Source organism: Callospermophilus lateralis, chromosome 2, assembly GCF_048772815.1.
Source record: "Callospermophilus lateralis isolate mCalLat2 chromosome 2, mCalLat2.hap1, whole genome shotgun sequence".
Lineage (NCBI taxonomy): Eukaryota > Metazoa > Chordata > Mammalia > Rodentia > Sciuridae > Callospermophilus > Callospermophilus lateralis.
This window is the reverse complement of record NC_135306.1, coordinates 17,082,633-17,101,214: the sequence shown is the minus strand read 5'-3', so window position 1 is coordinate 17,101,214 and position 18,582 is coordinate 17,082,633. Positions and strand designations below refer to the sequence as shown.

The 18,582-nt window shown below is 40.6% G+C and overlaps 1 protein-coding gene across 3 annotated transcripts in view; it reads right to left on the bottom strand.

The window, feature by feature from the left end:
- The window catches only part of Astn2 (astrotactin 2), an 847,605-nt gene that overhangs the window by 507,982 nt on the left and 321,041 nt on the right, over nt 1-18,582 (bottom strand). For all 3 annotated transcript variants that reach the window (XM_076845613.2, XM_076845612.2, XM_076845614.2), the window contains one exon: nt 7,136-7,282. In XM_076845613.2, coding sequence (XP_076701728.1) covers nt 7,136-7,282 — 147 coding nt within the window. The remainder of the gene's footprint in view (nt 1-7,135; nt 7,283-18,582) is intronic.

Below are 18,582 nucleotides of genomic sequence, written 5' to 3'. Positions count from 1 at the left end.
TCTTACCCTATTTTCTGAAGCTAGGAAAGAAATGGGTGATGATCAGGAACGAGGCAGTAAAAGAATAAACAAACATATTCTGAAAGTCCTAAAAATTTAAGTGGTTTTAAAATTTCGATTCTGATATAATGGCTCCAAAACAAAATATCATGTACTCCATCCAAAAGCACTCCTTCTATTCTATGGCTTCACACAAGGTGGTCATCTATCCTCTGGAGGTTCTCGATGACGGGGAACTCATTACCTTGCAATGACCCCCTTCCAGTATTAAGAAAATATTATCACAACTGCTAACATTTATGTGATTTATTGAGCCATTACTAGGTCTTAGGTACTGAGCTAAAAGCTTTATGAGCATTATTTCACTTATTCTGCACAATAAGTCTATGAGATAAGTATTGCTATTATCGCCAATTTATAGATAATGAAACCAAAGCTTAGAACATTTAAGTAACACAAAGTCAATAGTAGAAGAAGACATTTCCAGACCAAGGCTCCATCAACTGCCATCCCTCACTATCCTTATCCCCCACATAGCTGTAGTTTTGCTTTCTGAGGCTTCCTAGAGTGAGCCTCTTCCTTTTTCAAGACAAATAATAATTATCATTTTCTCTTCTCTGGAAGCTTGGAGCATGGCAAAACACTGGGTTAGAATTTCATAGACTTTAAGCATTTACGGCCTCACCTCTGTGTGTTAACCCAGTCAAAACACTTAACATCTCCGAGTCCCTTGTTTTTAAAATTTATTTTTAACTGACACAAAAAAATTACAAATTGATGTTATACCACGTGACATTTTTATATATTTATTGTGTAATGTTCACACAAGGGTAAACATATCTGTCTTCTCATTTACCATTTTTGTGGTAAAAATGTTTTAAATCCTTTCTTTTAGCTTTTTTGAAACATACGGTATACTATCATTGTCTATAGTCACCCATTTGCACCTTAGAATATCAGAGTTTATTTCTCTTATTTAACGATAACTTAGTATCCATTGGCCAATCTTTTCACCTCCTTCCTTTTCCCCATTTTCCTCAGACTCTGGAAACCAGTATTCTACTCTTAACTTTATTCATTCATTTATTTGGGGTGTTGGGGTTTAGATCCAGAGCCTCACTCATGCCAGGAAATTTTCCAATTACTGAGTCACATCCCCAGTCCTTAACTTATTTTTTAAAGTATTTATGATTAATTTTTTTTTAAAACTTGATATTGGACATTGAACCCAGGAGCACTTTACTACTGAGCTTCATCCCCAGTCCTTTTATTTCATGTTTATTAAGAAACAGTATCTCACTAAGTTGCTGAGGCTGGTCTCAAACTTGTGATTCTTTTGTCTCAGCCACCCAAGTCACTGGGATTAGAAGAATGTGCCACCATATCTGGCTACCCTTGACCTCTCAAGATCAATTTGTTGTTGTTTATTTTACTTATTTGTTTGTTTGTTTGTTTGTTTATTTTTGGTATCAGAGACTGAACTCAGACACTCAACCACTGAGCCTCATCTCTAGTCCTTATATTTATTTATTTTAAATTTTGAGACAGGGTCTTGCTAAGTTGTTAAGGCTAGCTTTGAACTTGTGATCTTCCTGCCTCAACTTCCCCAACCTCTGGGATTATAGGTGTGCACCATCACACCTGGCTAAAATCAACTCATTTAAGATTCAACATATGAGTGAAATCATTTGTCTTTATATCCCTGGTTTACTTTATTTAACATAATGACCTGCAGTTCTATCCATGTAACAACAGAAGCTCACAGGCCTTCATCCATTTTTTTTGGCTGAATAGTATTCCATTGTGTATCTATTCCACATTTTCTTTTTCCCCTCATAAGTTGATGGACATTTAGGTAGTTTCCATTTTTTGACCATTGAAAATAGTGCTGCAATAAACATGAGAGTACAGATGTCTCTTTGACCTTCTAACTTAATTTCCTTTGTGTATATAGTTGTTAGTGGGATTTTTGAGTCATGTAGGAGTTCCATTTTTAATTTTTTTGATAAACCTCCACACTTTTCCCCATAATGACTCTACGAATTCATGTTCTCACACACAGTGTGTAGAGGTAATCTCTTCTCCACATGTCTCAGTAGAGCAGCACTTTCATCTTGACTTACATTGGGATCTTCGGAGAATATAATAACTAACATCTTAGCTAAGATAGGCTTTTCATAATAACTAATACTACCTGCCTGGCAATTTTGATGAGGCCCAGAATTAATATGTCATAAAACCTTAAGGATAGGCAATTCACATTGTATAAAGTCTACGGGCAATCATTGGATTTACGCTACCAGGGAGCTCTAATAATAGGGTGTTGATAAAGTAAAAGATCAAGAATACCAGAAACCCTTACCAAAGAGCCTTATAAGGGTTCCAAAGGATTGTAAAGAGTGATCACATGTTCTATGGAATGAAGGTAAGACATAAATATAGACATCTTTCTCAAAGTTCTGTTAGGGACCACCTAGAATTCTTGTGAAGAATATTCATACTTGGGCTCTACCCTCAGAATTTGATTAACTAGTTCTGGGGATTATCAGCCAGATGCAGACAAATTTATAGATCAGAACTAGAGAAACAATGATAATTTCAGTAAGTGTATTGGAGATGCATTTCCTGTCTTCAGTGTGTACTTAGCAGTGCAAACAGCCACTGGTGGCCATGAGGAAGCCCAGAGAAAAGAAGGGGTGAGATTTGCCAAGAGTTGGAAGGGGACTGTGTCAGTATGTACTGCTCTTGCCAGCTGGGCTCTGGACAAGTGCTATGTCATATTGACCTTTTCCCTATAATGGGCAGTAAGCATCAAGTATAATCATGCAGTAACACAAGGTCAGAATTCATTTTCCTCCCTGAGATGGGACACATTACTCAGCCCCATCTAGTGCTTCAGCACCACGGACAGCGCAATGCGTGTGTTTGGCTAAGAGCACATCAGCGAGGCATGGAGCTTCTGGGGGAGAGTGAGAAAGAATGGGAGCTGCCATGGTGATGGCCCTTGAGAGATCTGGGCCCAACAGGAGATCCTCCCACGTGACACAAATTCATGCTGCTTTCATGCTGACAGATCTCATTATAGTATTTTTTTTAAAAAACTTGGTAGTGGTCTTAGAGGTTGTATGATTTGGAGTGCATTAATATACCACCTTAGCTTTCTCTCTGATCCCCCTATGTACCACCCTTGTGTCTCCAGGAATCAGAGCTAGAAACCTCACTAGTCCATTCAACAAAAGATTGTTCTTTTCTATATCCTTCCCTACCCTCAGAGAAGAATGGATTCTATTCCTTTTCAAGTTCCAGTTCCCTTATCTGTCAAATGGGCAAAACAAAGAGGAATCTGGAGCACTATTCAGGGAGTGAGATGAACAATGCATATAGTTTCTACCATAGGTATCACTGGGGTCATGTAGGAAAGTGGAGTTGCCTGGAACTATAGGACAGCCGTCCACCTTACTGCCAGTAATGGCTACTTTCAGGTTTCCTGCTGGGTTCCAGAAGACTGAGGATTTCATGTGTCCTTGTGTAGGACTGGCACTGCCATCTGGAGGGGGGCACATTCCTGTTCCATTCACCTGAGAACAGCTAAAGGCATCTATTTAGGCTGTTTAGTCTGCTGCAACTTCTTGCCATACCATGCCTCTGCTTCTAAAGTCTCTTTCTCTATGAACTGTTTTAAGAATACAAGTAATGCCACTTGTCATGTATTGAGCAATCACAAAGGTTTACATACTCGGCTAGACACTTAGTATGCATTATGTCAATCATTAGTCTCAAAATAATCCCCATCTGATAGATGAGAAAAGTGAGATTCTTGGAAATCACTTGGCTCTCCTATGTTTCACTGTAGATAAACAATGGGACTGAGATGCAAACCCACCCAGTCTCACTTCAGAGGATACGCTGCTACCCAAGACATTACATCATGTAGGGGCTGGGATGGGCAAGGCCTTCCAATGCTGCCCGCCATGCTTACACTCTGGAACTTGTAGGCTCCATGCTTATTTCTATTTCTCTTTTGTATTAACTGTATTTTCTTATTTTCTATATTCTTGATCCTTTGGTATCTGAGCTTTCCAGACTGGTGAGAGACAGTCCTCCTGAGGTTAACCACATCTTACAGATAACAAAAGACGTGCTCAGGAGTATGCCTTTCTTATCAGATTAACCAATACAGAGCCCTGACTCCATGCATCTTCCTTTTCTGCCTCATACACCCTGGAGATAATATTTCTCTTTCCTAATCACTGTTGGGTTCTGGTACAGGATACCCTGTTCTTAAACCCCATAGCCTACCAAATTTCAAACTAGCTAACCCTAAACCTCTCTATCTTCTCACAATAATTACAATACACACTCTTGCCCATTCTTCTCTCTTGCTCCCTTGACCCCCTGATATATCCTAGTATCTGGCTGAGGCCCTGCATCATGTACTGTACATCTGTACCTAGAATCTGTGAGTAGATAAACTTAGTGTTTCACAAGTTATTTCTGTATCTGTGTCTTCCCTTATTGGATTGAAACAAATCCCAGATACATTTAAAAACCTCTTTGCTTCCTATTCATTTTCTACCTGCATTTTCTTCCAGGGTCCCCTTTTGTTAGAAATCTAGTAGAAGAATCCCATAATACTGTTAATAATTCTGCTTTAATTCAGGCCACATCACATTCAGGTCACATATGTTTACTGAATGTCCATCATGGACCAGGCACTGTGATTGTCACTGGAGATAACATTCCTCCCAAATGACTCAGCTGCTACTCTCATGGAGATCCCAGTCTAGAAGCAGATACAGACAAGCCCACGGCAGTTACATAGTAGCCCATCGGGGACAGAGGTCAGAATAGGGCATCATCAGGACACTGAGAAGGGGCATCATTTAATTCACCACATTTTGGTCCTTCCATGCCATCAAGATCATATGCAGATTTCTTAGGTGCCCCTTTGATTTTGCTATTTCCCAGCTGCATCCTATAAATATGGGAAAGAAATGGGAGTTGTAGTGTTCACAAAACCCTTATAAGTATTTTTAATATTATTTCCATCTTTTAGATGCAGAGACAGAGGCTAAGAGAAGGTAAATCACGAGCCTTCAGAAGTGGCAGACTATAGGAAAAAATATTGGAATTCACACTTGTATCATTCATAGCCTGTGCTCTTAAACATTTAACTATTTGACCATAACCTTGAGATAGGTAATCATCTAAGGGCCTCCACTTCTAACTGTATGCAAATAAATAGCTAAAATTTGAATATCCCTAAGGCCTAATATTGAACAGTTATTGAGTAGTGATTTATGAGGGACATCAGGTCGGGGACATGCCTACCATTATTGCTAAAATTTTCCTACTATTCCTTCAGACTTAGTTTTTGTCATTCCTGCTTACCCAGCCCCATTTCCCAGCCAGGCTCAGGTTCTGGCAATTCTTCCAGCCCCAAGTTCTGTGAATCTACTTGCCTACTTGCTCCTGTAAATTTTGTTTCCTGCGCCTCCTCTGTCATCCCTCTGTTGTCTCTCATACACATTTACTTGTCACTGGGACACATATGATTTCAGAGGGACCAACCAGAAGATTTGTACAGCTGGGCGTGGTGATGCATGCCTGTAATCCCAGTGGCTCAGGAGGCTGAGGCAGAAGGATCACAAATTCAAAGCCAGCTTCAGCAACTTAGCAAGGCCTTAAACAACTTAGCAAGACCCTGTCTCAAATAAAATATAAAACAGGGCTAGGGATTGTGGTCCAGTGGTTAAGTGTCCCTGAGTTCAATCCCTGATTAAAAAAAATAAAAAAAAACGTATATATAAGTCTGAAAATCAAGTGAGTATAGACAAAATGAGAGATATAGAGCTTATCTATAGTCCAAGTGAGATTTAGCAGAGTCTCATTCACTATGGTGAAGTGGGAACAGTCAGAGACTGCATTAATAGAAGTATGGGTATTTCTGAGAAAGGAGTAAAAGTTCCACTTTGCTCTGATCAGCTCAAATTAAAGGAAAGGAGTTAAGTTTGAATATCATAACTTAAAACATGGATAAAATTGAGTTGCTTTGAGATAAGGCTGACAAATAGAAGTAAAGGATCTCAAAAACATTCCTGGTATGTTCAATGAAAAAGGTTTAAAAACTTAACAAGCTAATAGAAGTCAGAGTGTTGGTCACCTCTGGAGAGCATTAATGGGTAGGGAGCATGTGGGCAGCTTCTGAGGTGCTAAAAGTCTTCTTTTGGTTTGAGCTGGGCCTTTATGTTAAAGGTCCTTATTACAAAAATAGGAGAGAGGAAACCTTCAGAGGTGATGGCTATGATCATGGCATTATCTATGGTGATGGTTTCACAGGTATACATTTATCTTCCAACTAATCAAGAAGTACACTTTCAAAAAGTGTGAAAGATTAAAAAAACTAAAAATTCATTATCATGCATAGCTCTGATGCCCTTCACGAGATTATTTCTACTAAACTTCAATACATTTCAAGATAGTCATGCCAAGTGAGGACAGAGGTTCAGGGAAACAGGCGCCAACCTCCCAAGCTGAAGGATGTAAACTGAAACGACTTTTCTGGAGGGCACTTTAGCAATAGATATCAAACACCTTAATCAGTTTCTTGGACCATGCTTTGCTAATGACTGCAGTGACTACAGTGTCTCATTAATTCAATTTAATTGGGCAAAGAATAAATGGTAGAATGTAAGATACTTGTAAAGTACGTTAACAGGGAATGAGATATGAATATTCTCCTGGACATTCAGGAAGTTCCAGTAAAACTCAAACCATCTTCCCTGTCATATGCATTTAATTAGCAAATACCCTTTGGGGGGTGTTTTAAAATTGGAATAGGATCCACAAAAATAATAAGAAGCAGTAGGTTCTCTGAAGTAGCTCCATCCTCCCGCATTCACATTTGAATTCTTCCTATAGTTAACAAACCTTATCCCTGTATGTAGAATGAAAGCCATCTTTCATTTAATTCTAATAATCCAGGACATTAAATGATAAGGGACTCTTCCAAAGCCTTTGGTTGCTTCATTTTTCCTGTACTGCCTATCATTCTGAGGTTGGGCCATGTGTAGAGACCAGCCAAAGATGCGAGGTGCCAGGTAACAGTGGGGCACCTGTGAAGCAGGGCTCTTACCGTCTGCAATGAAGTGTTCAGGTACATGCAGAGTCACTTTCACAGTGAGTGGACAGGACATCTGGCTGCCACACACCATAGCCAGGATGCAGGAGCTCACCGCAATCAGTGTCAGGGCTGTCTTGTTCATTGGACTCTTCAGTAAACCTGGTGACACAAACACACATAATTCCATGAGGTGAGAAAATGGGGACAACATGGCGTTTGAGAATCCTATTATTTACAGAATGGGAAAACCCTCATCTTTTTCAACCTTTGCATATCCTTATTTGGTCTTGGTTTAATTCCTTTGACAAATGGGTTTATGATTTCTTTGGGGGAACAATACAAGAAACAAGCTCTCTGAAAATTGATGCTAGTCTCACTCATTCCTCTCCAATTTGGTTGGCCATTCTTTTTTTTTTTTTTTTTTTTGTGGTGCCAGGGATAGAACCCAGGGCCTCAGGCATTCTAGACACATGCTTTACCTCTAAGCTACATTCCCAGACCTTTTAAAAAATATTTTCTTTAGAGACAGGGTCTTGCTGAATTGCTCAGGGCCTCCCTAAGCTACTGAGGCTGGCTTTGAACTTGTGAACCTCCTGCATTAGCCTCAGCCTCTCGAGCAGCTAGGATTACAGACATGTACCACCAAGCCTGGCAGCCATTTCTTTTTAAGATTGATTTATTTAAATATAACAATAATAAACCCATTAAACATTAATATAAAGAACATATATTTTCTAAATCAAAACTGAAAAGCACGGCAACATCTTACATTTTTTATAGCTCTTTTCAATATCTTTCTTAATATAAGGAAGCTAGATTTTCACCCCCTTCCCCCATAGCCATTCTTGATAATCATGAGATGATACCAAACTCTCCACTCTCTCTAGAAACAAGTGGGATGGCATTGTGTTGATGAATTTAGCAGGGCCAATGGGATGAGTGTGTGCCTTGGTGTTGGAAAAATGCTAGGCTTACAGTTAGGCTTTAGTCCTGTCAGGCTGTGTGATCTGCTTCACTTTCCAAACCTCAGTTAGATGAGGCCCCTCACAGGACTCCAGAGATGACCACTTGACATAATGTGCTTAATGTCTGTCCTCTGAAAGGGTCTCACAGATAGCCATTCAATAGCATTTTCTGAGCACCTACTTTGTGAGATGCATATAGAGCAAAATAAGAATAGCCCCTGTTCTTCAGGAATTTCTAGGTTAGAGAAAAAGCAAGCATATGCACAGCTAATTGGCTTCCAAGAAAAATTGTGTAAGACCTAGACAAGAGGGTTGAGTGTGGGGAGGCAAATTTTACATGGGAAAATTAAAGACAATTTAATGGATGCAAAAAGATCTGAGTCCCAGTTTGTTTCTCAAGCTTTGGACTTTGCTCTTGACATATGTTTTCAAGGGTTTGATTACCAGCTTTAGAACAATACCTCCAAAATTTCTGTTACCTGCTGAGCTTTTCTTTTGAGTAAACTTCTCTCCCTGAACCTCCTGACTTTCTTTGGACTTCACACAAACATGTCAAATTTAATCCACTCAACACAGGGCTCATTATTTTCTCATTAAAGCCCCTTCCTCTTCCTGAGCTCCTCAATGTACTGAAAGCATCTCAGAAGGTCATACACGTAGATGTCATCATTCAGACTTCTGTTTTCCTCCTTTATAGAAATGAAAGTCACCCAGCCCTATTTATTCCATGTCATTGGCATTTTCACATCCTGTCCCCTTCTCTCCTAGTGTCTGTGTGCTTGCAGGATGAGGGAGGTGTGGGCATATCTGGCCACTGCACTCCCGCTGAAACCCCTTGAGCTGTTTTACAGTGGCTGGTCACAGGAAATGATCTGTGCTCATTAGCCTGGCATCTGCAGCCTTTCATGATGACTCCTACGTTCATACCTCCTCTGCAGTCTCCTGCCTGGTCGAGGTGTCGGCAGGGCTGGATTGGTGCAATGCCCTCACAGTCAGCCTTTCCATCAGGTTAATACTGGTGTAGGTCTTGTTTCTTTGGATAAAGCTCTGCTCATTTCCTTGTCTCCCTCCCCAACACTATTTGAGGTTCATCATAAATGTAAATCCTTCATTGATTGTGTTTCCCTGAATATCTTATTCCAAACTCTAGAATCTAGTGTATAGATCGTGAGAAAAAGCACCATGTCCTTTGCTTGTCATTTTGTCCCAGTGCCTCACCCAGTGTCTGGCACGTGGTAGAATCTCACTAAATGCATGATCACTTCCAGGAATGTTAGTGACGGCATGACGCAGACCAAAAGAAATGCCAAACTAACATGGCCACGCTAATGGGTTCCAATGGAAGAAGAGCCTCTATAACAGCGCACACAGAGATTGCTTTATGGATGTTATTTTTCTGAATAAACAGTGAGCAGCTTGAAGAAAGAGATTGCATCTTCTCTGTCTTTGGCCTCTCATGCACAGCTTGCTGCCTGGAACCTAGAAGTTGCTTAGTTTAAGAATAGGATCCTTTCTTTATTCCCAGTCCTAAGATAACATACAGTGTTGTAGGAACTATTCACACATTTGCCGTTGTTACAGTTAAATAATAAGAATCAGTTAAATAATAAGATGGTTCTAGTGTCAGAAGATGGGAAATCCCTAAAACCTAAAATGACCACAGGGGAAAAAAAGCAACAAGTTTTATCTTTTATTTGAGCACCATAAGAGGCTGTTTCAGACCCAGATAATAAAAACAGTTTAGTAATATAAACAAGCTAACATCTATATTTTCTACTAGAAAGAAGGCAGACTAGCTTCAGTTGGTGTCGTGCATAGATCTCATCTTAAAATGTCAACATATTATTACTCCAAGCCTGATTACATAACAAATCTCTCTGAAACAACTGATACAAGTTTCTACTTGAGATTCTGTGGACCCTACTCTGGGGGGAAGGAATATCTGAGGACAAGTCCTGCAAGGACAGATTCTTGGGAAACGGGTCCAGAAGACCCGTTTCTTGGTTCTAATTCTTGGTGTGATAGGGAGTAGGAGGTTCTTGGCACTGAAGAATGAATGCCCTGGCCAGACAGGCATGGAAAAGCACCCTATGCACCCCCCAAGAAAGCATTTCTCATCCTTGGACCCTATAGCCACAGAAATGTATATGGCCAAGACATTCCTTTTACTAATTAACTATTAGACTATTAGAAATACCACCTAGGCTCCATGGGCTGACTCCTGGGAGGATGGCTGAGGAGTAGGAGTGGGATTGCTCCTACTCCCTTGCTAGGCCCTGGCTGAACCAATGGTATCACCTAGGTCACCAGTAATCCATGGTCTTTAGGAGTCAATGTGGGAGGTGAAGTCTCCTTAGCTAATCTAGATTTGGTTTTTCACTGAGAAAATAGGAATAAAATGACTTATCCCTTGAAAGTGTTGGAAGAACTGAATGAGACAGTAAGCTTCAAAGGGTTAGCATGGTTTCTGTCATATAGTGAGCAATATTTTCCTAACCATATATCGTTATCTGTCTCATCAATGGGGGCAAAATACAGGTAATAATATATAACAATTATCATATTATTAATATGATACTTCCTGATTATCATATTAGGAACTGAATTATTCTTTACAAGAACAGAAAACAAAAGGAGAAGATGGTGAAGGAGGGAAACATGAAGAGGGAGAAAGTGAGAAGGAGAATAAGAATGGACAGCATCCTGGGGCAGTCACTTACTCAGAGAAGGTCTGAATCACCACAGTTTTCTCTGAAGTCCAGGAGGAAGAAAGCACACTGGCCAAGCTTGCTCTAAGGCCAGCTGCCCATGGAGCAGTCGCTGGGGTTTGGGGAGTTGCCATGGCAACTGGAAACTTCACAGTGGGACTCAAACAAGGTGACTTCTTAAGAGTTGCTGGTCCATGGGACTGAACATTAGCACTTAGCTCCAGTGAGTTAGAGGGTAGCAAGCTAGAAAATATATATATCCCATAATGCCTACCCCGTCCCCATGCCAACGCTGCAAAGCACTCACATTGCAAGAAGTAGGAAAGGGAACCTCCATTTGGGGATTGCTCACCACGATCCATCCATCACTTCCCATCAATCTTTTAGAAATATTTTTTAGTTGTCAGTGGACCTTTATTTATTTATATGCAGTGCTAAGAATCAAACCCAGTGCCTCTCACATGCCAGGCAAGTGCTCCACCACTGAGCCACAACCCCAGCCCCCAGCCCATTAATTTTTATTGAACATCAACTCTTCCTGGGCACTACCCTAGGCATGAGGTAAATGATAATGAACACAACAGCCAATGTTTTTGACGCTTACATGGGGGGTGGGCATCAACTCATTTCATTCTCAGGGCAAATTGTTGCCACTGTCTCCATTTTACAGAGAAGTACAGGACAATGAAATGACTTAGCTAAGGTCACTCAATTCGTATGTGTCAGAGACTGAATTAGAACCAGTCCTGTTCTGTCCTTTCCCTGTATCACACTACTGCCCCCTTTATCACAGCACAAGGGTTCCAGGATGAAACCTATGTGACACTGGTCAATTGATCCAACTCTTATAAGTCAAAATGTCTCCATGAGAAAACGGAAAAAGCAATCTTCATTCAGGACTAATGTGAGGCTGGAAAAGATCACAGATGTAATTAGTTAAAAAAAAAAAAAAACAGTAAATAAAAGTTCCAGCCACAACATGGGTCTCCTCAGATGGCCATGGTCATAGTTCCCTTTGGTTCACATCCCCGTTCACAGTCACCTCCCTGTCACTTGCAGGGAACGAGCCGGGCTGTAGGAGTATACAATCCTACAGGGGACATTGATTGTTGAGGCTGGAGAAAGCTAATAATCTAATTTTCCTTTCATTTCCCCTCTCATACCCTTCAACTCCTCTCATGGTAGGAGAGGATGGCATGAAATGCATGGCTTGAGAAATTCGACTGGAAATAACTTGGCATTGTTGGTCCACACACTGCCTATAATTTGGGGTTTGATTGATTCTTGGTTTGGAAATGCCAGGTTGAGAGAAGAAAATCAAATTTAAGTTAAATTTGAAATTGAATCAATCACTTCTTACAATGAAGAAAATAGATCTAACCCCATCAGACCATTGTGCGTGGAAAACTTAAAGCTGCTACACTCCCATTGATTCCTTCCTCCTGATATTCCCAAGGGCTGAAAGACTAGGTCCGATGTTGAGAAGCAATTATTTTATTTAAATGGCATACGGCACCGCGGTGAAGGGTGTAGATTCTAGGCACTCAGGATGGTGGAGGACACAGGAGGTAGAAAGATCACTTAGAAGAGTCTCAACTTTGCTTCTAGACATGGGAATTTCAATGCAAACTGTCCCTTTAATAGCTATCTAACTTTCGGCAGCCTACAGTGTTTAAATCTCTGAACCTCAGTTTTTAAATCTACGATGTGGCAATGATAATGTCTAACGAGTAAAGAAGCTGTTTGAATTACTCGGGACATACTAAATACAGCACAAAGCACTGAGCCTGACATAGACCTTGGGCCCTGTAAGCTCTCAGTATCTGCCCTTTTCTCTTGCTTTCTCAAAACCTCACTGCCTATCACTTGGCATCTACGTGGGCATCGCAGAACCTTTTACTCATGCTGGGATTCTGGCTTTTACACTTGGCTGCTGACCCCTGTGGACAAGTCACCTTATGCCTCCAAGTCTCAATGTCCTTATCTGGAGTTAATTCATTCAAACATAGTTATTTAATATGCACCCACTATATGCCAGACCTTATATTGAGTGTCCTCCTATTATTTCCCATGCCTATAGGATGCTTGAATATAGTAGGTGCTCAGTGGACATCTTTTCAATGAACGAGTAAAAGCCCAAATGTTTCCCTTTCTACCAAGAGATGTCAGTAGTGGAATATGGTTGTTTTTCTACTAGCCAAATGTATTCACTCACTTTTTTTCTGGTAAGCATTGGTACCTGTCTAGTCAAAAATAATTTTAAAAAGCCTCTATTGAGGCTCCAATCTGCTTGCACATCAGGGTGACCATGGCAGATCTCTGGAGTGCCTCATTAACCTTGCTGAGTGCCTCATGGGATTCCTGCAACACCTGAGCTCCAGAAACTCTGTGCCTCTTTGCTGTATTTCTGGAAACCAAAATTGGGACACCTTGTCTGACAAGTGCAGGTGTCATGCTAGAGGCAGGAAGAAAGAATATTTGAAACTGGAGTTTTCTTATAAACTCTAGAGTGTGGTCCTTATATCCTCAGCCTGTTTCTGATGCATGAATTCTCCACAAACTTCAGGGGGGTGTCTCCATATAGGGCACCTTTCCTTCTTCCTCCCCTCTTAGATCCATGGCTCCCCCAAACCCCTATCTCTGAATTGAACTAGCTGTTTTTGCTCTTTTTCCTTGGCCTTCGCCCATCCATGGTATCCTTTAAATGATACATAGTTCCCCACATTTCACATCCTTCATAGGTTTATTCTCTAAGATCTGGTTATGTGCTCATCCAGCCCTTGTTTGAGTACTTCCAGAGAGAGCAAACTTAACCCTTACCAAGCAGCAATCCAAATCTCAGCTTAATGTCTAAATAATTCTTGAATCTTACTCTATGAGCCAACTTTTGCTGTTCAGGTTAAATAGGATGCATCTGATACCCCCTCTTTAGGGCAGTTATTTTCGTCAGTTAGAATGGCAATTTGGTTGCCTTTTACTTTCTGTCCTCCAAACCACATATTGCTAATTTTCATTCATTTTTCTAAAGTTACATTTTTCAATCTCTTTACAATACAGTATAAAGATTGACTTCTCGGGGTGGAAGGGGAGAGAAGGTACTGGAGAATGAGACTGATAAAATTATATTATGTGCATGTATCAATATAGCAAAATGAGCCTACTATAATTAATTATAATGCACCAATGAAAAGTAAATAAAATCTGAAAAAATGTCATCATTGTCATCATCATCCACAAAAACTTATGTGCCAGATAATATAAGTAAAATTTTTCATTTTACCTGTATTTATCATTTCATCTTCACAGAAACTTCAAGAGATAGTTTCCTTTTACTACCTACATTTTGCATGGGATACAATTGAGACTGTCACTTGCCAAAGGCCATAGCATTCAAAGGTAAGGGAGCTAAATGGGAAACCCATTGACCAGTGTGTCCAAGCTGATAACCATTCCCTCCAGGATCTCTGTCAACCTGCTAGATGTAGCCTGTGGGACCATGGGTGGACTCAGGTGGCCTCATTGTCCCCTCTGATGCTGACTGCAGTTCTTCAAAGGAACCTTTCTGCATCACAATAAGGAATTTTAAAAGGCTAATAAAAGTAAGCTAGAGGGCGGGGGGAAGAAGAAGCAGCTAGGCTGTTAACTCCTCTTCCTATAGCCCCTGAACATACCTGTCCTCACTGTGTTCCTTGAGGCCAACCATCATCTGTAAGGCCACAGGGGGACACCATTGGTGGCTCTGCTCCATACACAAGAAATGTTTCTATAGCTCAGCCTTGGATTGTGGCATCCTATTGAAGTTAAAGCCACTGGAGCAGACACAGGGGTTGTAGACAGTTGGGTATTTGAGTGTCTCCATGGCAGTTTAGGAGATATGTCTGCAAAGTCAGTGGTAACCCAAGGTGGTGACAAGAGGTTGACAAGGGTGTGGGTCATGAAGATGCAATGATGGTACCAGTTTCTTTTAATTCTTCTTGGTTTATAAATTGCTCTCAAATATCTCACTGTCTTTTTACCAAAACTCTATGTTCTTATTCTCAGTAGACAAATGAAGAATCAGAGACTTTATGGTGAATGCACATTCAAACACTGAGGAATTACTGGGCCAAAAATCATAAGGGCAAGCACTCTGTCCATGATGCTGTGCTATAAGTGTTTGACCCAGGTCTCGTGGGCTGAGTGTAAAGGTAGGATTATGGCATTTGCCAGCAAATGGATGGATCTGGAGACTATCATGCTACATGAAATAAGCCAGTTCCCAAAGCCAAAGGTCAAATGTTTTCTCTGATATGTGAAAGCTAATCCACAATAAGGAGAATGGTGATGGGAAGAACAGAAGTGCAATAGATTAGACAATGGGGAATAGAGGGAAGGGAGGGGGGTAAGAAAAGGAAACACAGTGGAATAAAAAAAAAGAAAGAAAGAATCTGTGCCCCTGCTTCCTGTTCCATTCCTCTCCAAATATATCCAAATGCCTCAAAGAGCTGGTGTAGTAATTTCCACATAATAAGATGTATCATGAAAAGAAAATTCTTCCATATTAAAAAAAATGAGCTAGCATACTGCATTCTGCATTTCCTCTTAAAGTGCCAGAGTGTATATTTGGTATTAAATCCCCAAAAAGGTTTGCATTAAATTCTCCTGAATTTAACTTCTTTCCCAAAATATCAATATAATTGCAGAAACATCCTTGTATGGAACAAATCAGGGAAATAATGAGTAGATTAATTATATATACAAAGATTGCTGTAATATTAGCAGATATTATTAATGAACTGTTGCTGGCTCTGTGATTACATGTGCATCATTCTATGTGAACTTCTTAAGAACCTGCAAAGGCAGGTGTTGTTACCTCCATTTCAAGACTTAATGGGTTATAGGGAAATAATGGAGAAAAGTTTCGCTGTCAGTCTTGTCTGATTCCAATGTCTATATGCCTCTGATTTCCAAGAAGAAAATAGAGTTTCAAATTCACAGGAAAATATGTGCAAAGAAGGGAAAGAAGCAGATACAAGAGGCCAGTTCAGGAGGTTAAAGACTATTCCACTTATATTTAGCAGGCTGATGGAATGCATTAGGGAAAGGAAAAAGATGCCGTACTCAATAGGTGAAATTGCAGTGTGCAGATGAGAAACAGTAGAGAGGATGATCCGAAAGATTTCTCAAGTTCTAGAAAAGCTCAGAAATAAATGGGAAAGAGGGAAGGAAGGAAAAGTGGCAGATGGGTTTCAGATTCACAAGTGATCATCAGCTGGTATTAACTTACAAAAATTTACTTTTAAAGACATTGGTGGCTGATTCCTGTGTTAGCCCTCTCAGAGTATGGGCTATCTAGATGTATCCCCATTTCAGGCCACTTCAGTGATAGAATAGAGAGAGGCAAAGAAGAGCTTAGGCCCAGCAGTGCTACCCAGACAGAGCAAATGTGTAGTCACTTTCCCTTGCTACTGTAAAAGATAAGGCCCAGTTATCATCACTCAGTTCCATCAAAGGCACCTTTCTAGCTCCTTTGTTTTAAGAATTTGCTGAAGAAGTCCCTGTCCTGTTCCCCTAGGTGATCTCAATGGACCTTGGTCCACAGTTTGTTAGAGCAGGAGCAGGAAAATAATTTTTGCTGTGAATTCAGTATTTACTACACCTGTTGTTGGATGCTTTACCTGCAGAATCTTTCATTTTTTACCAGCCCACTGTAAGCTCTAGGCAATTCTGCCCTTATTTGAAGTTCAGGGAAATGGAAGTTCAGAGTATTTGACGGATTTGTGTGGAGTCTCTGAACCAGTAAGGACAGAGATGGAATATGAACCAAGACCTGCTGACCTCCAATCTCAGCATTCCTGCCACACATCCACAGCTTACTCTGACCCCGTGGATTGGTGGTGACTGGGGGTGACCACACTGTTTTTAAAATCAGGGGGTTTCCTCAAGTCTCTGCACTCCCTCTTACTCACCCCTTTCTCCCAATACTCAGACCATACCAAAGAGCTAACGGAAAACAGGGTTTTGCCTGATCATCCATAAACCCTCTGCTATAGTTGTATTTGCCTGTCTTTTCCCTTGTTACTGGCCACATGCATTCTCTATCCCATATGTTGTCCTTCCTGCTTTTCTCAGCATGTCTAATGTATATAGCTTTTGAAGAGAATTCCTATCTCCTGGAAGTTGACCTCATCACTGTAACTCATAGGAACCCAGTAGTTTCCCTAACTGTTCCCTAAGATGTCATCTGTTCTAATTTGAATCACAGGATCTCAGAATAACAGGGAACTCCAAGGACTCTGACCTCAATGTGTTACACAAGGCAGTAATTCCCTACAAAGCTCCCCCACGTCCCTTCAGCCTGAACCTGAACATCTCTGAAACTTATAGAGCTTGTCAACTCAAAAGAAAACACATTTAACCAATGATCATGATGGTAAATAATGATAATGACATCTTTTCCAAAGCACTTGGTATGTATGACACATTGCTTTAAATAATTTACAGATATTAATTTACTTGATCCATTGTAAAGCTTTGCTAGCTTCTCATTTTACAAATGATAAAACTGAATTTAGCTTAAGACTAGAGAACTATTGAGACCCTAAGCCAGGATTCAAATCCAGATCTGGGTATCAAATCTCTTAACAGTATCACTGGTAACCTTCGGTGGGAGAACTCTCAATGTGGAATGGAAATCTCCTACAACTCTAACCAGGTGAACACATTCCTGCCCTCAACAGTTCCACAAACAGGTCACCACTCTCCAAGGTAGCTCTTTGGTTCTGAAGTTGGAAAACAGGTTCCCCATCCTTCTTTTTTGCCAACAGATCTGTCATCTGTGTCTCAAACAAAGGAAGCAACCATGGAGCCAGGAAAAACAGAGATGGAGGAGCCCCTTCAGATCAGTTGGTCTAACCCCTTGTGCTAAAGGTTAGGAGGAGGGAGAACACCCTTGACCACAGCAGAACTAGAGCATGTGGGTCCCAGCTCCCATAACAATGTCCCCTGATACACCTCTGAGGAGTCATGGTCAACTTTTCTTACCTTAACCAATGTCTCCTGGAACAAAGACAGTATATTTAACAACTTTCTCATTCCCTGTGGCACTGGAAATGAGCATCCCACAGATAACTGGATGTTAGATTAATCCAATTAGTATATTTTGGTTACTACCAACACATGGTCAAGATGAACCAAACCCAAATATTTTCCCAAAAGGACCTTCACCGACTGGTACATAGTAGATCATACTAATGGAAAGAATACAGTCTTTGGAGTTAGAGAAACTAAGGTTTGAATCCCAGTCTGGTTAGTTTTCTGGTTGACTTTCACCAGGTCCCCTTTTTCTCATCTGTTAAACAGGAAGGACATCTACTCCATAGGGCCATTAGAAGGATGAAATAGAAATATACACCTGAAAGAGGCAGCTCAGTGGATAGATTTCTTCTTCTCCTTCTCTTATTCCTCCTTCTTTTCTTTCTTTATCATCACCATGATCATCATTAAATGTAAGACCAATAAATATAATCCCTGACCTTTGTATCCAAGAGCCCACCTGCATAAACTCAGAAAGGGTCGGAGTGGATAAAAGACCATGTGACCTAGGGATGGTGAGTTTAAGGCAAGAGAAAGTCCAAACACATGCAGAGCACCTATACTGTGCTAATCCTCGCCTAGTTCCTTCTTACCCATTGTTGTACAGCAACCCTTGGATCCTCACTTTATGGATCAGGAAACTTGAGCTCAAGGAAGAAAAGTGTTTTTCTTGGTCAGCTGTAGAGCTGGTCCATGCTGCTCAGATCTAGGA